Source organism: Nilaparvata lugens, chromosome 5 (assembly GCF_014356525.2).
Source record: "Nilaparvata lugens isolate BPH chromosome 5, ASM1435652v1, whole genome shotgun sequence".
NCBI classification, from domain to species: Eukaryota; Metazoa; Arthropoda; class Insecta; order Hemiptera; family Delphacidae; genus Nilaparvata; species Nilaparvata lugens.
Genome location: NC_052508.1, coordinates 54918736 through 54944043, shown reverse-complemented (window position 1 = coordinate 54944043; position 25308 = coordinate 54918736). Strand labels below are relative to the sequence as shown.

Below are 25308 nucleotides of genomic sequence, written 5' to 3'. Positions count from 1 at the left end.
AAAGAAGACAATGCATAGTCAGCTATATTCTGTAACAATAGGGTTGTAATAATATTACTAGGCCTATAGATATTTAACTCCTCCACCCCTAGACTGAAGCTGTCCTCAGCGATCAGAATTTTGGGTTTGGAGGCAAGGCCCGAGAACAAATGTTGGGGCTTGCGAAGTTGCTGCTACATTAACATTTCTACAATTATTTCGTAAAGAAGTTACATATTTAATAAAGTTATATAATTCAAATACAATAAATATACTAAGAATAACAATAAAACATATCATAAAAATCCAAATATAATAAGTATCGTCTTTTGCAATGCTAAGTTCTTCTATTGCTAGTAGTGGTTCAATCTTAATATTTGCTTCATGTATAATATCAAATGAAAAGTTTGTTTTCAATTTACGAAATAGAACTTCAGATGGGATTGATATATCACTTTCCCAATATTCATGTATTTTAGGATGTTCGAATAACTGTTCTGACTTATTAAGATACAGTAATTGAGTTGATTTTGGATATAATGTAGTGTTCTTTTTGTCTGATAAAATAATAGCTTTGTCAATTTTGTACAGTAGATATTGATTGATAATTGGAATGAATTTTACAAAAGAAGCAGATTCATTAATTACTAATTGTTTACAGTGTTCTAATTTCTTATCTTCTAACACTTCACTTATACACTTATTTTTTATCACTGTCACATTTCTGCAGTAGTAGTTGTCACACAAATATTCACTTTTACCAGATAAAATTTCGTCATATCTCAGGATAAGGGAAGGATATTCATGAATGGTGGTAACTTCAGTATTACGATTAACAGGATAGGATAATAAGAAGAAGGTTTCATAAGTAGGTGATTTTAAAGGGAATTCAATGAAGTAGGATATATATTCTTTATATATTGAGCAGTGTACTTTTGCTAATTGCCATAACACTTCTGGTTCTTCAGAAATCAATTTTACATTAGATTCAGAAATAATATTATTTATTTCTTTATGGGATAATATACTAGAATGTAGAATATTCAATCTACAAAACTCCAAACTAGTATCTAAATAGCTTATTTTATAAGAGCAAACTTAATGAGCTAAATAAAAGGGAAAATTGCTGGTTCAGCTGTACAGTCGTAGTTTCATTTGAGAGAGTTTTGAAATAATTTATAATTTTCAAATTATTCCCATGATTCTTTTTCACATCAGCATTAAAATCGTCAATGAGCCTTTTGTTTACTGAAAATTGATTCTCAATATTATGCTGTAAGCGGTATTCATTTGACTGAACTTGAAATAATATTTTGTCGTATTTTTCTTTGTCGTTCGCATCCATGTTACCGGTTACCCATGAAATAGCTGAGCCAAGTCCATTGAAAAGTCCACGCTTATTTCTATTTTTGCTGATATTGATGTGATCTAGTTTTGTTTCTGTGTACTTTAAATGCATTGTTATGATGTCTAGACGGCCTTGATCGATATTGTGTTCACGCAAAGTGAATATTGTTCTTTTGATTGTATTTAATTCGATACGCAACATGTTCACATTAATATTATGCATATATGTGAAGGTTTCATTTATTATGAACGAGTCCTGAATTTTGATAGGAGTGATGCCTGATGTTTTACTTAGATCAGTCAATCTATACAGGTTTGCTGGTGTTAGGAACATCATCATCAGAAGAAACATTGTTACCTGAAACAGATAAATTAGTTGATTTCTTTTTCTTTCGAGCTCGCTTCACTCGATTCGGGTGAAGTTTGAAGGGTCGTTTCTGAATCGCTCTTGGATTAGTAGCTAATTGAGTTTCCTTATTGTAGTTCACTTTGAAAAATTTGGGTTTGTCCTTTTTATTAAACGTTGTCTTTATGAAGGGTTCGTTAGGCATTTCAAAATCTTTTTCTCTAGTTTGATTTAATCGATCAGTTCTGTTTTGTTTTTCTTGTCCTACTTTATCTTTTACTAGTTTGTGAATAGTTTTCAGTTTTTCTAGATAGGCGTTTGTTCTTTCTTCAGCAATAAGGGCTTCCGTTATTTCATCAACATATGGATTTTTCAATACACCAAAAGTCATTTCCATAGGAGTTAGTTTCAAGGTTGAGTTTATTGTGTTATTGAATGCGATAATTGCAAGTTTCATATGATCTTCGGGTTTGTTGTCTTTATTTTCCATTTGTATAGCATTAAGGAGTTCAATGAGTGTCGAGTGTGCTCGTTCTAATAAACCCTGGGAATCTGGATGTCCCGGTGTTATATAATAAGGTTCTATCTTATATAAACGCAAAAAATCTCGAAGTCCAGCATTGTCGAATTCACGACCATTATCCATTTGGATTGTCTTAGGGCATGGAAATAGAGAAAAGTAATCATTCAAACAAGACTGTATTTCAAGTTGGTTCAAACTTGTTAGTGGATATGCCATGAGTTTTTTCGAAAAGCAATCTATTATCGTGAGGAATTTTATTCTACTGTATTGAAACGTGTCAATCTGTAATTTTTTGAAAGGTTTGTCAGGAGTTGGGGTAATTTTGTATTCAACTTGAACAGGTCTTCTATCATATTTCACTTTAGCACATACTGAACATTTATTTATGTATTCTGTAATGTCTTTAAGCATGGTAGGCCAATAGTATTCTCTTCGAATGTGGCTATAGCTTTCATTAATTCCACGGTGATACGTTTTTCCTACATGATAATTGGTTACAACTTCTTTTTGTTCCTCTGAATCAGTTATATCCAAATTCAGTTTCTTATATCTCCTAAGTTTCACAGAATTAAAATTAGCAATGATAACATTCTTAAAATTTTCGAAAATCATTTCATATTCTTTTTCCAATACACCTGTCCTGGAGCAAAGTATCCCATAAAGTGTGTTGGGTTTCAAGTATTGTATACACACATCATTTATTTCTTCAGGAGTGGATGAACTATAAAAATATAGAGTCAATCTGTTTTTTGTAAAAACTTTTCTGATAACAGGTTCTTTGTTGCCACGTTCTAAAATGATTTGATTTTGTTCAACATTGATTATTTTGTCATCTTCCGCAATAACTACTTGTTCGTTCGAACTCTCCTGTGAATGTATTGTAACTAGACTACGATTATCAACTTCTAGGTCATTAGCATCATTATCATTAGCATCATTATCATTATTTACAATATTATCTCGATCGGAAATGTTAGTTTGTTCGGCAGATTTGCCTACATGTTGAAGAAAATCGTCAAGTGTGACGGTGTCTACTGAGGGAATGTCTGTGTTAGTGTTAAATCTAAGCAGTTCGTCCATGTCAAATTCGTCGGGGTCATCGAGATCATTGTTATTCTCGAGATCCTGAAAGTCATGATTGAAACCACGAAAACCATTTTCGAAACCTTGGAAAGGTTCGTCTTCATCATTTTCCATCATGTTAACGTCAAGTGGGCGTATTCTTGAAAGAGCGTCAGCTACTTGGTTCGATTTACCTTCCACATACTGGATTGAAAAATCAAATTCTTCTAGAAAGAGTTTCATACGAATTAATTTTGAATTCGGTTCTTTAATGCTGTGGAGCCATTGAAGAGGTTTGTGATCGGTTTCGATTATGAATTTTCTACCATAGAGGTATGGTCGAAAATGTTTGCATGACCAGACTATAGCTAATAACTCTTTCTCAATCGTAGAAAGATTGTCTTCATGACGATTAAGTGTACGAGAAGCATATGCAATGGGTAAGGTTTTACCATTGAATTTTTGTGATAACACTGAACCTATAGCATAATTGCTAGCATCACAAGTCAGAATAAATGTTTTTGTGAAGTCAAGTAGCTGTAAAATTGGATCGTTTTGTAATAGAAGTTTTAATGTTTCAAATGACTTTTGATATTCTGGATTGTTTGGATTGATTTTAACATCTTTTTTCAAGGCGTGTGTGAGGTTTTGCAATCTTAGCGTAATCTTTTATCATTTTTCGATAATAGCCTGTCAATCCTAGGAATTGCTTAATTTCTTTTTCAGTTTTTGGGATTGGAAAGTTCTTAATAGCTTCTAGCTTTGAAGGATTGGGTTGAATTCCGCGTTCAGAAATGATATGTCCTAAGTATAGTAATTCTCGTTTAAAAAACTCTGTTTTGTCCAGTTGGATTTTTAGATTATGATCTCTAAGTTGTTTGAAAACTGATTTTAGATGTTTCAAGTGTTCCTCGAGATTATCGGAAAACACAATTATGTCGTCCATGTAGACTAACACATTGGGCATTCTGGAAAACAAAATGTTCATTGCACGTTGGAAAGTAGCTGGAGCGTTCTTTAATCCAAACGGCATTCTCAAAAATTCATAATGTCCGTTCTCAGTTGAAAAGGCAGTTTTTGGAATTGATTCTTTTTCCATTTGAATTTGATGGAATCCAGAAGCGAGATCTATCGCTGAAAAATAGGTAGCCCTTCCAATTTTTCCAAATAAGTCCTCAATATTTGGGAGAGGATATTTGTCTTCAATCGTTTTATCATTAATCTTCCTGTAATCTAAAACGACACGTATTTTACGTTTACCGGAGGCGTCTGGTTTTTTGGGCACTACCCAAATGGGACTATTATTTATGGGGAGTTGGAATGTTGAATTATTTTATTCTGAAGAAGTTTGTCAATTTCTAATTCAACGTCCTTCCTGAACACTTGAGGGTATCTATAATTTTTAGAATATACAGGGATTTCGTCAGTAGTGTTGATTTTAAATTTCAACAGATTAGTACTACTTGTCAATTCATCATGTTCACGTTTGATGATTTCAGGAAAATTCCGTATTAGATTTATGATATGTTTCCGCTCTTCGACATTCATATGGTCCGTCCGAAGAAGTTTGGGAATTTCTCTTATAATATCAGAGTTGTTTGATACATCTGAGTTATCAATTTCATCATTGTCAAAAATAGTTTCTAATTCTTCTATCTCCATTGGCTCGGGGCTTATGGTCATGAGCTCATTGGAATACACTACGCACTTACATCTATTTTCTTCTATACTAACAATACTTTCTTCAACGTAATAACTTTCATGAGAAACAGCTTTAAGTAGTCCTGTCTTGAGATTAGGAATCGACCTAACTGGTACAGTGACAACATTAAATCCTGGTATCAATTGAATTTGTTCATTAGAGTTAATCACTGATAACAACGGTTTCGAAATAACGGCTTTGAGTTCTTTCAAAGTTTCGTGACCTAATAAGATATCGTATCTTGTTGAAAAGTCATACACGTACATTTTGATTTGTGAACTTCCTGGAAACACAGTATTTGAGTTCATATAGATGTATTCATTTCCACCACTTTCACCGGCTGGTGTTTTTACTACGAACTTTTCTTTATACCTGGTCACATTGGGTGGTATGATAGAGGGGTTCACATAGTTCTTTGACGACCCAGTGTCAACCATCCATTTACGGTTAGCGTGGTCGACAAAACATGGGAGCGACTTATTTATGATATTCAATTCAAATTTTTTGGGGGTGTTTCCGCTGAGTGTGTTGGGCCTACCCCTAAAAAATGAGCCTGCATGTTGTTGAATGCTTCAGTAAGTGAAGTTAGCTGGTTTTGCATGCTTTGGATTTCGTTTCCGAAAGGATGAGATGAGTTGTCTGTCAAGTCATCGTGCATGTTTTGGATTCCGTTTCCGAAAAGATTAGATGAGTTATCTGTCAAGTCATCTTGCAAATGATGCACTTCAAACGGAGATTTTGAGTTCAGTTTGAAACGATTAGAAGGATTTGTTTGAACTGTGCGCATGCTGACAGTGTTTTGTGAATCCCACTTACTATTATGTGGTTGTCTGAATTGAGGATTGTTTTGCACAGGCCTCGGTTGCTGAGGGAATTGAGCAAATTGATTTTGAGGAAAATTTTGTTGAAAGTTTCTGTTCTGGGGGAATGTTTGCTGTGATCCATTATTCTGTTGGAAGAAATTCGGTACTCGAGGTTGTGAGAAGTTGTTAGAAAAAGCTCTGTTGCTTGCTTGATAAGCATGAGTGAATGTGTTTGATCGCATTGGCGTTTGATTAAAAGCTCTTGAATCAATTTTATTGATAGTACTGATAGTTGATTTGAAGTTCAAGCTCCTTAGAACAATACTACAGTCATTAATAATCTTATGTCTAGCATCGTCAAGATCGTGAATTTGGAGGATTTGCAAATGAGAGCCCAAAGTTGGATGAACTCCGTGAATCAATGTACGGGTGAGAGTTGCGTTCAACTGCTGCATTAGATTAGTCAAAAGTTCACCTTGGATACCATCTAGTTTATATTTAGTCAACACAGTTGTGCGTTTTTCATCGAGGCGATTAATGAATTCGATCGGGTGTTCATTTGAATAGGATTTCATGAAAGTAATTTCCGCAATTAGGTCTGGAACGGACCTGTTGTCAGCGAAGTTTGTTTTTAGAGCGGCTATCAGCTCTGTTACAGTTGTACAATTGTTATTAAAAACAACTGATTCTGCGGGTCCTGAAAGACGGCTTACGGCTGCCCTGAAAAGGATCCAGTGATTTTCTGTTTTTTCGTCAATGTCTGCACTACAATAGGACACTAATAGTTCATTACAAGTACTAATAAAATGTGGTAACTTGTAGCAAGTACCATCATAGTGGGGTATGAATTTAAGAATGTCATGAGGAATTTGTTTCGAGATATTAGGCATTGTAGGGTTTGGTTGAGGAAGAGATATAACGAAATTACTCACAGTCGATTGAGGTTGGTGGGCGATGTTCCGGTTGTCGTCGGCGTCGTCGTCGTCTTCTCCTTCGGATGATATAAGGACAGCAGGAATCCTCCTGAAGGTGGCGAGATCTCGGTCCCTCTGTAGAGTCCTCTCGTCTCCTGCGGTGGCCAGCGTGGGGTTGAACTAACTGCTAGGCTGGATACGGTTACAGCGTGATGGTGATAGCAGCTTGATGGTGGTTTTCCATTGAGAAGTACTTGAAGTCGTTCTCGTTTTTGTAGTTTGATTTGATTTACACTTATTAACACTGGTGAAAGTTAAGTTCTTGTTGAAGAAATTTTTGAAAGTTTGAGTTTACTCTGATAACACTTGACTTTGTTTTCTCGTTGGAGAATAATTTTGTAGTTGAGTGGTAGATTTTGAAATTTTGAAGTCGAGTCACTTTCACTATGAGTTTCTCGTTGGAGAAAAATATATGGGTTGGTTCACGGATGAAGAGGTGAAACTCAAAGTTTTTTCGTAGCACAAGATAAAAGATCTTGTATCCGAGTTTAATGAACGTGGATGGATACAACGATAAAACTTTCCGCGACGTAAGTTCGGGCGCCAGTTAAGTGATTGGACGACACGACTGAGTTTTTAAAAATTAAAACTTTATTAACACTACAACTACAGAAAATACCGAATTAAAGAATTTCGGGAGCCGAGTGCTCTCGTCAAGAGTTTGAGTAGAACTAACTGAAAATAATTAATTGAGACATAAAGAAGACAATGCATAGACAGCTATATTCTGTAACAATAGGGTTGTAATACTATTACTATAGATATTTAACTGATGACAACAAGCATTGTTGACGTTGACATTCAGATTGGCCAAATTTCAAGTGTGCTAAAACAGCTGATCAAAAAACTTTTTATTATTTGTGTTTATTATTCAAGAATCAAAACATTTATAATAATATCTAATCATCTTATTGTCATTTGGAAGAATAAAAAGTATAACCTCAACCACTTACATAATTGAACATAATATTTTAGGTTATTTAGACAAATCAGAATAAAAAGACTTGGACAATTTCCTGATATTCAGATTACCTCAGATTTGCTAGAGCTATGACCTTCCTGTTTTGCTTTCGGAAGTGCCTAAAAAACAATTATTCTCATATTTATATTGTTAATTTTTCTGTGTGGCGAAAAATAACGTTCTCACCATGGGCAAAAATGTTTTTCCGGCTCTCAATCTTTTCTAGTCCTCGGCCTACGGCCTCGGACTTGAAAACTGATTTCGAGCCGGAAAAGTCTCATTTTCGGCCCTAGGTGCGAAATATACTATTACCAATTCGTTAAAATTTTCAATATGCCTCCATTTTGTTTCCTCGAATCTTAGGGAACTGAAATTTTCCCATAATATTTTTAGAACCTACTTTGTGAACTGTGTAAAATTTGAAAAAGTTCAGTGCATGAATGGGCACGTAATATAAAATTGAATGTGTAAAACTCTTCGTAGGGCATTGTATATAATAAGAATAATATATCAGCAACTAAGATCAGTTACGTATCAGTTCCTACTTATCAGCCTGCATACTACATTACTGTGTGCGTTTGCCTTTATACCGATCTACCTACTCCTGAATTGAGTGCTAGATCATTTTTCATTATGAAAAATTATTGAAATTGAGCCAAGTTTGTTTAAAATTAAAATGCTGACAACGAAAACAAATAATGAAACTTTCCCAGAAGTGGGTGCAGGATAAGTCATCGACTGATTACTCAAATAACTGATATTGGATAGAAATGCAACAGAGCATCTTTCTATTGATCTTCCACTAAATGTCTTATCTGTTTTGGATCACTTGTGATTCTATTTCACGGTATTTTCAATGTGTTAGGGCAGGAAATAGTTATTTGTATATCTAGAGTGAAAAGTACTGTTTTTTCTCCCTGAGGAAAAAGTTTGAAGCACGATTTTTCTGAGGGGGAAAAACATTTTCCACTCGTGATTTACACAACATTTTTGCTCCACCTACATTTTTATAAAAACTGCAAATAAAATGATTTTTAAAAACTTACGTGACTAAACAATGTGTTACAACATAATCTAAAAAGTAAACAGCTGGGCTGGCTTGTAATCACAGTTCTCCGCCGACAGCGCTATGCGCTATCTGTCGGCAAAAGTTGTAACAACTATGGCCGCCACAACTACAACTATGATGAAGTTCTCGTTTAAAATTTGATTAGTTAATGAGGAATATTCGTTGGCTGCTATTTTGAATAACATGGAATATAAAATAAATATTTATACATTTTTTCAGTATAGTGATATGAAGTTTGTAATAATTTTAGCATACAAACATAAATTTCATATATTGATCAAATGTCTGGTTGAGGTATTGAATTTAGTTGCTTTAATGACTACTCTATGCTTCCTCATTTGAGATTAGACCTTCTAACCTTCAAAAGTACGTTTTTAAAATAGAGATGCTTCCCATGTTATTTAAATGGAGTTACATTTAATCTCTAGGGAGTTTTCCTGCTTTTTTCCTCCCGAGAGCGAAAAAGTGACACTTGAGTATTATGATCCAGGGAGTAAAGTAAGCACTTTAGACAGGAGATGGGGGAAAATAAAGTTATTGTACTATTTGGAGTTTTTGAAATTGAAAATTGAATTTACAGGACGCAGTCGATTTGGAAATGGACGTATGAGAAGCAGCCCGGACCGCGACTTTAGAGGCCGCGGAGGCAGGGGCGGTCGATTTGAAGGGAGAGGAAGAGGAGGCAGAGATGGGGGCAGCAGCCGTGGAGGCGGTGACGGTGGCAGGAGGAGTGAGGGAGGAGAGAGAGGCGGCTGGGGTGGCGGTAGAGGGGGTGGCCGCGGAGGTGGTGGAGGTGACTCGGGCGAAGGAGGCGGCTACAAGCGGCCGGCAGCCAGGGGTGGCTACGATCAGAACGGAGGTGGCGGTCGCGGAGGCGGACGACCGAGCCGTTGGAGCAACGACCAGTCGTCTGAGGATGGACCGACTCGTGCAAAGCAGTCTCGCTTCTCCAGCTCCACTGATGCCGCCCCTCCGGCTGCCGCCCCCGCCTACAGTCAGCCGCCGCCTCAGCAGGCCAACGCCTACAACAAACCGCCTCCCAGGTACCAGCAGCAAAGTGCTGCCGCCCCTGCACCCAACAACTACAACCGCTATCAAGGTAACTTAAAAAATCTGTTGTGTTGTGTTTCCATAACCATGACAAACTGCTACAATCTATCTTCTATCATTTTATTATTATCTTATTCAAGTTAATAGAAAACCTAAGAAGATTCAAAACTGCCGCTAAGAACTGGATTATTTCAACTGGACGACATCATATAGAAAACAGAATCTCAAACAATATGTGAGCTCACTTACCCAACGTATTTTCAGTTTGCACCCCACCCACAATCTATTACTACTACTAACACCTACTCTAGTACATGGGTTTCCCATAGTTGAGTAGATTAATTTCCAATAGAATTAAATTCCATATTTCTTTATAGACCTATTGTATTGTATTTTAGATATTTTGTACTTTTTATGTTTAATTGCTTGTTTGCATTTTTTGAAGGAAATTAATTTATTTATTATTATTATTCAATCTTATCTTTTATCATTTCTATTATTTTTCGCTAAAGTTTGATCACATTAATTGCGTATATGTGCAAGTGCACGTCAGATCATGCATGAGCTGAAAAACAAAATGTGGAAGGTGCCATTGAAACACGTTGTGACTTGCATGTAGCTGCTCACACTGAACGCAACCAGCAAGTGCAAGTGTGAGTGCTCCTATTGCTCTTTCCACATTTTGTTTCTCACCTTCACGCTTGGTCATGCATAACCAAGCTTGCACTTGCACATATACTCATTCAATGTGATCATACCCTTAGCTATATATATATATAATTATGTTCTTTGTAAAACTTTTGTATTGTAATTTTTAAATTATCACTAGTACTCTAATAAACGTTAAATCACCAAATCTCTAGAAATCATCCTATCACTAGTGCTCTATAAAAAATTTCCCTGTATATCAAAAACTACTAGTTTCTGAAATCCAGGTTAATTTTTGGCTAAGGGTACTAGTGATTTTCTTTAATTTAACATTCAAATAGCCCTATTCAAATAATGATTAGTAAATGTGTCAGCTTTGAAACTCGGTATGGCTCCATATGACCGACCATCCAGCTGATTTTACAATGTTTTTCAGATGATCTTGTTCATGATCATGCATGCAGTACAAAAATAATTAATTTCTCTGTTATTCTCTGACCAATCTTAATAAATAAGGTATCCTTGAAATCTTGATAAGATTTGCTAACTTTTTTGTCTATTGTAAATTTTCTGTTAAGTGAACGGTTTTCGTGAAATTTTCCATCAAACATTTAAAATTGCCGCCATTTTGAATATGTAGCCTACATCGGAAATTTTTTATTTTAATTTTTAAAGTTGAGTCTTCATTGATATTTTGATATTCATGCTAAATTTCAGATCAATACAACATTTCGTTCTTGAGATGAAAATTCACAAGTGAAAAAAAAACAAAATGGCAGCTATAAGGATAACCGCTGAGTTTTCATACTTTCAAATATGACATTTGTAGTCTCCTATCATCCAGGAACATTACCCTAAAATGTTCGACTCTACTTCTAAAATACTCAGTATATCATGCAAATAATGCAGAACCTTGCAATTGCATAGAAGAATATGTTCATGAAATGCATTTTTTCTGATATGATAGCAATTCGGCATTGAGCATTCATTTAAAACATGACACATTTACTTATCAAGTGTTTTAAAAGAGCTACTTGAATATAAAATTACAGAAAATCATTAGTACTCTTTATAGCCGAAAAATGTCCCTTGATTGTCAAAACTGGTCGTTTCTATAAACTGATCCTGATATGTATGAGTGGGAATCCATCTTAAATTCTTCTTTTCGATTACTGTATTGTTTGTATAGACTCCTTCAAAAAGGGACTTTTTCCATATGATTATGTATGTGTTTTGTCTTTTTTAAATGAATAAATATTAAAATAGTAAGTTACAAGGGAATTTATTGTAATGAATTGTAACATTCTGAGAATGAATAAATTAATTATTCATTAAAAAATTATTTGTGTTTGAAGGTGCCGGACAAGGTCAACAACAGACCTACAACCAGGCGCCGCCTCGCAACAACCAGACCTACAACCAGGCGCCGCCTCGCAACAACCAGCACCAACAACAGCAGGCCGGTGGCTACCAGATGAATCAGCAGAACTATCAGATGCAACAACAGCAACAACACAACTACCAGATGCAACAGCAACAGCAGTACATGTATCAACAACAGCAACAACATCTGATGAAGACTCTGCCGCCAAACGCCTTCTCGCAGCCACCTCCTCCTCCACCCCCCCAGCGCACCTAACACGCACGCGGGCGCCTGCAGACGCGCATGCGCCACTAGGACACTCGAAGCTGTGAACTCATAACATATAGACTTCTAAGTAGTAGCACGGTTGTCACAAGTATCCAAATCAAGTGATATGAAACTATCACAGTATTTTCAATTTGGATCCAGTTCACTATCAAAATGAAGAGAAGACTTTTATTCCCAACTAATGTATTTTAAAAATTGGATCTCACCATCTTAAATGCACATTGAAAACTCTCGTTAATTAATCTTCTAACTACTTTACTTTGATATTTTTCTTTGGATAAATTCGACGTTTCCTTACCATAGTCTGTGCAAACATTAGTTTGCAGCATGAGTCCTTTGGAGTACAGCGCTGCCAGATTTCACAGAATCCAGAGAATCTGTGAAATAATTGTGCGAGAGAGAGCGAAAAGAGAGCCTAATCAGCATAAAAACGGAAACCGTGTGCTCCTATTGTTCTATTGAAATAACATTGGCTCTCCGTGTTGCAAACTAAGGTTTGCACGGACTATAGATTCAATTCTTCTCTAATGTAACGATTCCATTATATTTTTTATATTTATCACAAATTTTAGACTGTGATATTATAAAAGTTAAACTAGTTTATATTAATTTCACACATGTTGGAGATTCTAACTTGTGTTTTTGTGTAACTCTTGTAGTGTGCGTCAGAAGACTATCCGAATAACATTGAGGTGACACAAAATAAAGTATTGTAGAGATTAATAATTATAATATAGTGAACCTTGAAATATTGGATTAATTATTATTACTTCAAGAACGTTTGTCACATATTGCAATGATAATTAATAATAGTAGTATTATTGCTTTACATGTCATAGTCCTCTGACAAACAAATTCTAGGTTGAATGCAAGCTACATTTGAAATTACTTCATATTTTGTATTGTGTGGCTCTTGTTTAATCAATCTTTGCAGCTTTTTATGCTTTCTGACTTCACATTATATTACATTTACACATTTTGTAGTTACAGTATCATCGATTGATATACGAGTACATTTATTTTGAATTTAGATATACTAATATCTACAATGATTTTGCAATAAAAATTATGATAATTATTGTTCTTATTTCAAATTTATGATAGTATTTTATATTGCTCCCCTCTATTTTAGGTTTTGAATTATTGAACTTATCGAGTAACTTCTATTTATGGAGCATTCCTGACTTGATCTTATTAAAACGAAATTATTAGTGTGGCATATTGTGTGTTTTCCTTTAGATCCATTATGTTCTTTGTATAATAAAGTTATCCAGTACAAATTCAATGTATTATAGTTATTCATTTAATTCACATAATTATACCAAATTATGATATTCAAGGATGGAAGACTATCAGAAATTGCAGTTAATCAACTGCTGGAACAATATTACTGTTTAATAATTATTTCAAATATCCAATGAAAGCTATGTGAATAGAACTAAGGACTTCTGCTACCGTACTGCAAATATCGACCGATGAACTAAATAGCAGAAAGACAGTTTCATTCTTCAAACTTCCTTCTGATATTTAGCTCTTCGGTCAATATTTGCAGTACGGTAGCAGAAGTCCTTAGTTCTATTCACATAGTTCTCATCGGATATTTGAAATAATTATAATACAGTAATAATATAATTCAAGAATAATTAAATACTTCTGCTGAAGTATGGCATAGGACCATTGACGCCTTTAGCTAGGCTGTATAGGAGAGGTGGGACCTCCCCGCAAGGGACACCCTACCTTGAAAAAACATTCTGATTTACTTAATAATTAAAGACTAGAAGCCTCTTTTGAAAATTGTGTACAGGGAAACGCTGCCTTGTAAACTGTCGAAATAGTAGTGTGGTTCACCATTAATCATTACCGCTGATCAAATCAAGAAAGAGGAAGTGAATGAGCCAAGAGAGGGACTTTCAGTCCCGGTTGCAAAAAAGCCTGTTAAATTTGAATCGTGGTAAAATTTCACAAGAACCAATCAGAGAATACTTTTTGGAAGCCTTCTCTAATTGGTTTTCTTAGTATTTAATGATGGTTAAAATTTAACAGGCTTGTGCAACTGGGCTAATCTCCAATTATTAACAGTTTAATTATTTGAACAGTTTAACAATGTAGCCTTAAATACCAAGGGCCCGGCCTCAAAGAACATAATCTGTTCAAACAAAATAATCCTTTGTACTCACTTCGTGAGTTTTTCATGTTGGACAGCGGCTTGGTAAGAGCAAATTTTTGATTGATTTTCTTTTCTTTTGCTTGTTTTTATTTGTTTTCTTCAAGACTAGTAGGTCGACTGGCCTACTTGTTTCTTTTTGTGTCCCTGGGGGTTCTATGCCCACCATGGACTCAACATGAAATAACAATCACAATACTTATTTCAAGGATAATGTTATATTAATACAGAAATTATGAGACACAAATAGGATCAAATTAATATTGTGGCTGTCCCATTTTAGAAACATACATTTTTGGTCAATTTTCACAACGTAGAATCAGAAGTTGTATTGTGCTCAAAAAAATGCATTCGGAAGAGGTTTGCAAAACTGTTGTTGATTTTCATTATTAAAATATGGTATTTTATATCCATCCATAATTCAATAAATTTATGATAGTATTTCTCAATCATGTGTGAAAAATTATTCCTAATTTCATATAAATAAAGTTATTTTGGCAACACTGATTAATCCAACCGGCACGACAGGCTTTCAACGTTTCAAGGGAAAACATTGATCTAACCTCAAATATTGTATGTATTCAAACAAACTATTCCGCAATTATTTACAATAATTTCAAGATGCCGACATGGAATCAAATACAATCTCAACTGAGAAACCCGAATAATCCAGTTGTATTTTTTGACATCAGTGTTGGTGCTACGGTAAGTGAACACTTGTATGTCTGGTCTGCCTGATGTCTAGTTGTTCCTTTGAAAAATCTTTCTACTTTACCATAAATGTAGTTATGTAGGCATAGTATTGTTTATTGCAATTAAATTGTAGGTATAATATTGTGCAATCGTTATTCATTATTGATTATCATATCAATGTGTTTCTGTTCATGGCGTGGTCATACTACATAGATATGTACATAAGTGAACAAGTCAAGAACAATAAAAATCTGCCATAAGAAAGTAAAGAACAAAAGTTGCAAGTCCAAACACACAAAGCATGGAACGAGACATAGCAGCAAGAATAAGGCCAGAAGTTTTTACTCGCTTTTTTGAGAATCACAATCATAGAACTCCCTGGATGAATAAAAAGGGTTCTTCTAAAGGAAAGCCCTTTGTCACTTCAAAACCGTCTCAGGCAGACTCCTGGATAAAACTGGCAGCTTGTTTAAAATTCTGGTTGGCTGGTAGATGAGGCTGCTCTTTGTCCTTCCCAATCTACAATATGGCAGGTCCAGCCTAAGCCTGCTTCTGGTGCCTCATTCATGCTCATCACCCCTGGTAGGCAAAGTATGGACAATGTGGAAGGCTTTCATAGCTGACCTGTAAATAAAAAGATTGAACTCAGTTAGAATCTTCTCACTCTCAAAGAGAGGTCTACAATGTTCCAAAAATTCTGCTTCACAAAGAATCCGAATAGCCTTTTTCGGCACCAGCAATATATCTTTCACCTCAGAGGCACCACCCCACTAGGTGATATCATATGCCAGCACACTTGGAGAGAAGGCAAAATAACACATGCGGAGATGGGTCTCTGGTGTACATCTTCTCAGGCTACTTGAGCAAGAAGAGCACCCTGTTCAACCTGCCGCCGACTACCTGAATGTGCCCGCCCCAGGACAGCTTACGGTCCAGAGTGAAGCCAAGGAGCTTCACTGGGGGAAAATCATATAGTACTCCATTCCTGAAGTTAAACACAATTTTTCGGGTCTTCTCGCCATTGAGAAGGAAACCAGTCCGCAACAGCCCTCTCAGAAGCACACATCATTCTGCCCAGGTCACCACTGATATCTAGCATTGAGGTGTCATCAGCATAACATCAAATCGAGGTTATCATCATCTACTTCATTTTATCAATTTAAATCAATAAATTATTCCATTTAATCTTGACTACAGATTTCAGTGATTTCTGCAATAGCTCTATTTTGAAGGAAACACTGATTGGAAACACTGACTGGAGCAAGGTGTTCCCAAGACCGTCTCATTAACTGAAGAACTTTATCAAAAAACTAGAAATAATAACTATACTCTACCAATATATATGATAAATTTTATTTTTCAATTAGTGAGACCTCCGAGTCTTACTTATTATTTCCAGAACTCGCTCAAAATGCCATTGTTAGTTGTTCCTGAAATTCAATTCATCCAATATGGTAAAGACTTACATTGTCTATAGGCTTACAATCCAGTAGCATGGCATTTCAAATAATCAATGGAATTCAAATTTTCAATCTTTCACAGGAAATAGGTCGAATGGTAATGGAGCTGTTTGCCGATGTTGTTCCCAAAACTAGCGAAAATTTCCGACAATTCTGTACTGGAGAGTTTCGAAAAGATGCTGTACCTCTTGGATTCAAAGGGGCCACATTCCATCGTGTTATCAAAGATTTCATGATTCAGGGTGGCGATTTTGTAAATGTAAGTGCTCTATCTGAATGCTTGATATTTTACTCATTTTATTTTCTAGCAGTATGTCAGCCAGCCAATAGTTTTGTTTTAGTAAGTTACTTGAAAAATTATTGTTTTCACTAGTCAAGCATTAAATTTGAAAGAAATGCTCTGAACAAATATCAATCAATATTCTTTAATTATCAAAATACAAAAGTCAAAGCTCTTGTTGAATACTTATTGGAGTTTAATGTAGTTCCGTATCATTTTCTTGTTTCTTATAATATACAGAGGGGTGCAACAAATAAATAAATCAATTGACAGTTAACTCAATTAAACAAAATAGCCTACAGCTATGAACCTTACTTTATTCTTTATTTATCTATTCTTTTTTACAATGGAGCACAGATCGGGAGAAAAAACTAATAATACCTTGTACTATTTCTCTCCCAAATTTAGATATCATTAGAAGTCCGAAATGAGGTTGTCTTCTAGATTTCCATAAAATGTTCAGTCCAAAAATATTTATAGGCTACAAACATATTTCGAATTTAGATGTTCCATATACCAGAATAATAATAATTTATAACACTCAGTTATTTTCAAAATAGAGAATATTCACTCAGAGAAATTTTCAAACATGAGCCGAAAAACAAACTTACTACTTGGCTTCTATTACTTTGTATCTTACCTTTTATTGCCTTTCATTCTTTTACCTTTGTACCTCTTATTGGTTCCTTACTTTGTACCTATTTTACAGATAAGCAATGTAAAATTTGAAAATTCCCCGATCAATTTACTGCGGTGAAGACCTGAAGAAACTGAAACTGAAACTGTTAGATGTTTTGTCAAAAGATAGTGTGGACCGACTGTAAACTGTAGGGTCGTTCTAGATCACCGTGAACTTGAGCTGCTTCAGATTGCCAAGCAATCGTAGCTTGAGTGACGCCTTTGGGCGATGAAAAACGCATCTAGGCGTATTAATAATATAAGCAAACTATTAACAGTTCATACAAAAAAATAGTTCTCATTCTTTTTTGCTTGAACACAGTTTCATCTGTGGTCGAGTGTCATTTTTTTAGATCGTTGTTTCTATTAATCAATTGTTAATTGGATTCCGTGTTGTAGGGTGACGGCACAGGTGTGATGAGCATATATGGAGGTGGAACATTTGCTGATGAGAATTTCAATTTAAAACACGATTCCCCGGGACTTTTGTCAATGGTATGTAGAAATATCAACACAAATTATCTTTTATTACAGTGTTTAAAGTAATATATAGGAGCATTAAATGCAATGATCGCCATTCTTACATTTATTCATACACTATTTATTCTTTTCAATATATACAATATTGATTGTGTTATCAAATGGAAATTTATTCCAATGGGGGGGGGGGGCAATCAGCTCTGTGGTCGCACTGATGAGCTATCGATAAGGTAAAGGTGCGTTCTGACTTTCGCTCTGCTCAGCAACCGAACGAGAGCAGATCGATTGATGATCGACCGGGGAGCAAGAGTGGATCGACCGGGGAACGCGAGAAGAGCTAACATCTTCCGTAACGTTCATGATCGGTGCGACTGCAGAGCGGGGGCGGAGCGACTGCGGTGCGATGGAGGAACGAGGGCGGAGCGTGCTCGGTGCGGGTTGGAGGCGCGTATTTGTGTACACAGCTTAAGTTAAGGCTGTTCGATACACGTTTTTTATTTAAATTTGATAATTTTAATATAATTGTTAAGATCATTATAAGAGTGAGAAAAAGTAGAAACTGAAATTTTTAAGTGGTCTAATAAGCGAGTTATGTGTCGTTGAAGTGCTAACTCGGTTTTCTTTCCAGATGAAAAACGGTTTTGACCATATTAACATAACTTCTCTCAAAAATTAAAAAAATGTATTTCTACAAAGTAAAACATTTTATTCCCCATACATAAATATAGGCTAAATAAATGAATAAACCTTTTATTGCAACTTTTACAGTATTCACCTATTGGTACATAGTAAAAATAAAATAAAATTTTCATGGTTGCAAATCAGCTTCCGCTGAGGTAACTTCTTTGGTTGGCACCAAATGAAATATGAACATGATAGATAACATTCACTTTTGAAATTTAGTCTGTGTATAGCCAAACACCGCCGTACACCTTCTTCATCCTCTCCCATTCCGTCCTCTCCTGTGCTACCCTCTGCCATGTTGCTCCACCGCAGACTCTCCTAAATTCCTCGTCCCATCTGTTGGTTGGTCGTCCTCTGCTTCTCTTCAGTGTTCGTGGATACCAGTCTATTATCTTCTTTGTCCATCTGTTGTCTTTTGTTCTCGCTATATGTCCTGCCCAGTTCCATTTTCTTTCTACTATCAACCGTCCTATGTCCTCAACCATTGTCTCTTTGGATATCCATATTTTCGTCTTTTTATCTCTTTTAGTAACTCCCAACATGATCCTTAGCATTGCTCTCATACTAGTTCTCATTTTCCTGATAATTTTTCCTGTGAGAGTCCATGTTTCACAGCCATACAACATAACTGGGATTATACACATCTGAAGTAATTTTCGCTTATTTTCCATAATAACCGTGGAGCGGAAAAGGTGATTGAATCTTTTAAACATTGACCATCTCAACGCAATTATTCTTGTGATTTCTCCCCATTGACTGTCTTTTCCAATTCTTTGTCCTAAATATATGAAGCTGTTGACATTTTCGATAATTCTTCCTTGGTTCAAATCAATTACTTCATCTGCTTGACAATTGAAACTCATAACCTTTGATTTTTCAAAATTTACTTTAAGGCCTATTTGTTTTGTTTCTTCCATCATCTCCTTTAACATATCCTTAACTTCACTTGCACTTCTTCCTATAAGAACAATATCATCGGCAAATTTCAAGCAGTTCAACCTCTCCCCATTGATATCTATGCCTCTATCTTGCCAGTCTAAATTTTTGAAGGTTGTTTCTAAAACGGCATTAAATATTTTTGCAGATGGAACATCACCTTGTCTTAATCCTCTTTTCACACGTATCTCTTTACTCTCTCCTCTTACTGAACATTCTAATTTCATATTCTCATATATATATTTAAAAATTTGTAAATATTCATCTTCAACACCAAGTCCAGCTAACGTATTCATAATAGCATTGGTTGTTACACTATCGAATGCTTTTTCAAAGTCGATGAATAGTAGGACCATTTGGAAATTGTATTCCCTCGCCTTTCGTATCAATTCCAGCAGTACTAAGATATTGTCTAGTGCAGAGAAATTTTTCTTGAATCCGGTCTGATCGTTCTGTGTTGCGGCATCTAAATTTCTTCCTATTCTGTATGTTATTATTGCAATGAAGACTTTGTAAATTGTACAGAGGAGACTTATTGGGCGATAGTTCTTTACTTCTTTTCTGTCTCCCTTTTTATACAGTAGTATTAGGTTAGCCTTCAACCATAAATCAGGAACTTTTCTATTTTTTAGACATATATTAAACAACTTAACTAGTATACTGGTTACAGCTCTTCCTCCCGCTTTTATTTCTTCATTTGTAACTCTGTCCGGTCCTCCCGCTTTTCCTTCTTTTAATTTGCTTATTACTCTCTCCACTTCACTTTCCAGGATTGGAAGGCTATTTTCTACTTGACCTGCATCCAGCTGTTCCTCTCTCCTTCCACTGCACTCTGCTGATGTGTCTGTTTCAGGCCCCTGTATACTATATAATTTTTCATAGAAGTTACAGATTGTCCTGAGAATACCTTCCACTTCTCTCTCTTCCTCGCCAGTCTCATTTTTCATCGAGATCATTATATTGGTGCCTAGCTGTTGTCTTCTCAATGTTTGTTTAATACTTCCTCTTGATTTAATTGTGTCTTCTAATTCTTCAGTTTTCTTGAGCGCTGTCCATTCTTTCCATTTTCGCCTTATTAATTTAGAAATTTCAGTGAATTCAATTCTATCCCTATCAGACGTTTTCAGTCTTCTCCTTTTTGCCAAAAGTCTGATTATCTCTCTTGGAGTTGAACGTCTTCTGTTTCCTTCTCTGTCGTTCAAGGTATCACTTGTACTTTTAATAATAGCAGATAGTTTACTTGATATGTCTTCCATATCGGAGCATTCAGTATTCATTCCATGAGCTAGGTTTTCTTCCAATTTCTCTTCAAATGATTTCATTTTTAGTGCTTCTGAACTCAGTCTCGTGCGGACTTTTTTGTTGAATCTTCTTCTCTCTTCTATTTTTATAATCATCTTAATTGGTCTATGGTCACTTCCTATGTTAACATCATTCTCTACGTCCACATCTTGTACAATGAGTTTTTTGTCTGTTATGAAGAAGTCAATCTCATTTTTTGTTTCTCCATCCGGACTCATCCAAGTCCACTTTCTTGTTTCATTTTTCTGGAAGAAGGAGTTCATCAAATACATATTTTTCCCTTCAACAAATTCAACAAGCCTATCTCCTCTTTCATTCCTTTCACCAAATCCGTAGTTTCCAACACATTTTTCACCGTTGTTCTTGCCAATTTTTGCATTCATATCTCCCATTATTATATTGTACCTACATATATCCTTTCCTAAGGCATCATTCAGTTCTTCATATAGTTCTTCAATTTCCTCATCAGTTGAATTTGATGTTGGTGCATAGACTTGTATTATTTTAATTCTACCCATTCCTTCTTTGAGTTTCCAAATTATTGTCGATATTCTGTGAGTATGTTGCTTGAAGCTTATGATTTTCTTTTTTGTCGCATTGTTTATTAGAAAACCTGTTCCTCCTGTTGGACCATTGCCATTCACGTACAGAACAATATTATCATCATCCAGGCTCAAACATTGCTCTCCGTCTCTCCTTACTTCCGCAAGTCCTATTATATCCCATTCTACATTTTTGACCTCTTCCACCAGCTGTTCCACTCTCCAGTTCTCCCTAAGAGATCTACAATTATATGTGAGTATAATGATATTATCTTGATTTTTTCTCTTCGCCGATCTTCCATCCTTTCCGAAGTCTTTATCAGTTGGTTTCCTTTCATTTTCCGTTCTTGCTATTCTAACTCCTTGCCGTGGTTGCTACTGTGGTTGTGAAGGCTCTTCCACACCACCCCGCTCTCTTCCAATTCTCTTTATATATGTTTCCATTGTATTCAAGTTCTTTTTCTTCACGAGTCGTTCCGTATTTGTGTTTTGGGTGCTTGCGTCACCGTCGCCTCCTGTTGTGGGAGAGCTTCCCTCACTCCTTGGCCTTTTTTTTCTTTTTCCTTATTATATGCTTCTTTTAAGCTATCCAGGTTGTAGAGCTCACCGTCAATCATTAATTTATCTTTTCTTGTATTCCATAAGAAATGGGAATAATTCCTTTCTGATGATGCGCGTCTCCATGTCAAGGTCTTCCTTTATTTTGATGTGGTTAAACCTTTCTTCTCTTGACAACTTGTATTTCTTCCTCAAAACGTCGTTCCTAGTAAACGTTGAAGTCAACTGTGCTCTAATTGGTCCATCCTTTTCAGTAGGATTCAATTTTCTCAAGTTATCGATATCCTGATTTCTAATATCGACGCGTTATTCCCCATATCGTTCATAAATAAAAAAGTAACATTTTTTATAAATTCGTTAACTTGTTTATTTAGGAATCAATCGCGGAAAAACGCATATTAGAACAAAACCAATGATATACTGAATGTATTAAAAAAACTCCAATGGGAAATTTCGAAACTATTTATGATCTGGAAAGAAAACGGAGTTAGCACTTCAACAACCCATAACTCGCTTATTAGACCACTTAAAAATTTCAGTTGCCACTTTTTCTCACTCTTATAATGATCTTAACAATTATATTGAAAAATATTATCCAATTTAAATAAAAAAGTGTGCCGAACAGCCGTCAGATCCGTGTACCGATTACTCCCATGGTAAAGGGAAAAATTTGAATAGCAGACTCCTCAAAATATAATTTATGGCCTAAATCCTCCCCCGGTTGTTTGGAACCCATCTTGAGCTTTAGGTCCACTTATCTTTCATCATCTGTCTCATTACCCACGCACAAGCCTGAAGCTCATGTGGGCTTCACCCTCAGAAATAGAAGATTCGATTAAAAGGTTGACTGACATTAGACGCCCACATGTCCAGAAATTTGTAGTAGAATTCTAGTCATGTTTTGTATTTTTCATGAATTTAAAGAGTTCATGATCAATATAAAAGAGATCAATAAAAATGTTGTAGTCTACTGCAATGACAACTTGATAGAGGCCGTAAGATATAACATGAACCTTCGACTACCACCACATGAGACTCACCTCTGATTTTATTGGGGGTAAGAGTTTGGTCAATTCGTTCTCGTCAGCCAGTTTCCTCACTTCGAACAATTTCTACATTGGCTGAATAAATGCAGAGTGAGAGGGGAAGATGTGTGAGAGAGACAGTTCAACCCCTACATCCCTACCACGCCAGCCACTCTCACCATTTGAGGGGTTGAGGCTCAAGTTATATCTCGTGGTCCCTACAACAGGTTTGAAAAAAACTATATTGGAATGATTCCTATTCTAGTATCAATTGTGAAACTGTAATTATTGTAACATGGTCTTAGATAAAATACTATGTAATTGTTGTTGAAACAAAAATTATGTTTATTACAAAAACAAGCAGTAAGTGTCATTGCTAATGTGAATAGTCGATTTACTTGTGTAGATTTATTTAAAAAATTCAAGATTCTGACTGTACCAGTTATTTACATTCTTGAGTGTCTTATGTATGTAAAAATCTATTTAGCAAGTATTTCTGTAAATAGCAACGTTCACAACCATTACACTATAAATTCGGAATCTCTTAGAGTGAACCAGTGCAATTATGCAAATACATTGATCTCCTTTAAGGAGTTTGATATAAGAGCATATAATAAGCTTCCTGCACATTTAAGGGAGCTGGAAGTGGGTAATTTTAAGAGAACCATAGAAAGGTCTTAATAGAAATATGCCCATATAGAAGAGATGAGTTTCTAATTTGTGGGTATTTTGTATACTGTTTGTATGCTTGTCTTTGAATTTTTATTTCTTTGAATGTAAATACTCTGTATTTATCATGTTTGTTTTTTTGACGATAAAGAAAAACATGATAGCATTTGTATAAACATTTTTAGAAGCATTTGTATAAATGTTTTCTGCAATAAAGAAATCTTGTTAAATCATATAAATTAGTTATAATCAATCTCGCTCCAAGGAAGATTGGAAGATTCTTATAATTTTTTGTAACTTACATTTTAATTTTATGTTTCACATCAGTTTATTCAATTTTCATTCCATTATTTTCACAGGCGAACAGTGGCAAGGACACCAACGGATGCCAATTCTTCATAACATGTGCCAAATGTAACTTCCTTGATGGCAAGCATGTTGTATTTGGAAAAGTTATTGATGGACTCCTAGTCATGCGCAAGATAGAAAACGTTCCAACCGGACCAAATAATAAACCAAAAATTCCTGTGGTGATTTCACAGTGCGGACAAATGTGAAATAGTGAGAATATCATACTTTCCCGAGTCCAATCATCGTTTGTTATCAATGAAGACATTCCATAGAGAGAATCTTCGCTTGCCTAAGGTTGGAGATGATATGTGGACATTGATTAGGGTTTTATTTCGAGTGGCGTGATAAAATACACACCTTGTGATGAAATTCAAAAATGATATTCATTTCATAAGGACTGAAGGATGTGATTATATATTATGATAGTGACTTATGACAGGTTCTTTGTTTAGTACAAGTAATATAAGAACCACGGTGTGTTTTAAAATACTCTTGTCAAATAAAACAACATTTTTATAAATTTTGGTCGATTCATATAAATTAGTAATCTCATACAATTATCAATTCATTTAAGTTTCTAATCTGAAGCCTGCTACACTCAAAGGGAAATATCCACGTGAAGATTGAATACATAAATGTAATGTCACAAGGGGACTTAAATAAGTAACCAGTGGTATTCGAATACCATTTCATTTGCAATGAATATTGATTCACATATCAGCGACTAAGCGGTAAATTCGCGTTCGAAATCATGTTTACAAATTTCTATGCTGGTCGTGGTCGTTGGAATTGGAATATCTATTTGTGTTCTTGGATTGGAGACGTCTGATATTATACTGAGAGGCTACATACCGACTGCATCTGAAGCTCATCAACATACATTTCATTCTATTATTTCAGCAGTATATTGTCACTGCCGAAAATCACAACCACATTTAATAATTACTATTAACAACCTGATAACCGCAAATTTTCTCAGTTAATGATAGCATGTCCGCACAAGCATTGCACCGTGGATGCCGTGATATAATAACGTGCAAAAATAAATTGATCATCCTATCTTTATACCACCAAACAAGAAACGCTCGTTTGGCATCATCCAAAAAAAGGATACGTAGAGTTCCATTGTAGATTAGAGAAAAAATATGGTGCATTCCACCAGTGTTAACGCTTGGCGAACAAAGATCATTGAACCATAGTTGAATGCTGTGACAATATGATTCTGAACTGCTCTATATTACTAGTCTTATTACCCACAGAACACATAGAGGCTGAGAGTTTTTGAGTGTAAAGCTTTAAGAAGAATATACGATTATGATTCCTTGGAGGCTGCAAGGGGAAAAAGCACTGCAAAACGACGCAATCGCAGCA

The 25308-nt window shown here is 35.4% G+C and overlaps 2 protein-coding genes across 2 annotated transcripts in view; both read left to right on the top strand.

Moving 5' to 3' along the window:
* LOC111043420 (ATP-dependent RNA helicase dbp2) overlaps window positions 1–13395 on the top strand; it is a 38529-nt gene extending 25134 nt beyond the window's left edge. Inside the window, exons 12-13 of the mRNA XM_039428796.1 lie at window positions 9347–9865; window positions 11820–13395. Coding sequence (XP_039284730.1) covers window positions 9347–9865; window positions 11820–12103 — 803 coding nt within the window. The 3' untranslated portion in view covers window positions 12104–13395. The remainder of the gene's footprint in view (window positions 1–9346; window positions 9866–11819) is intronic.
* Window positions 13396–14779: 1384 nt separating this feature from the next.
* On the top strand, window positions 14780–24457 carry LOC111043419 (peptidyl-prolyl cis-trans isomerase H). The gene is made up of 4 exons (XM_022328370.2): window positions 14780–14984; window positions 16515–16691; window positions 17790–17885; window positions 23946–24457. Exons 1-4 carry the CDS (start codon window positions 14901–14903, stop codon window positions 24141–24143), a joined length of 555 nt encoding a protein of 184 aa, XP_022184062.1. The 5' UTR covers window positions 14780–14900; the 3' UTR covers window positions 24144–24457.
* The last annotated feature ends 851 nt before the right edge of the window (window positions 24458–25308 follow it).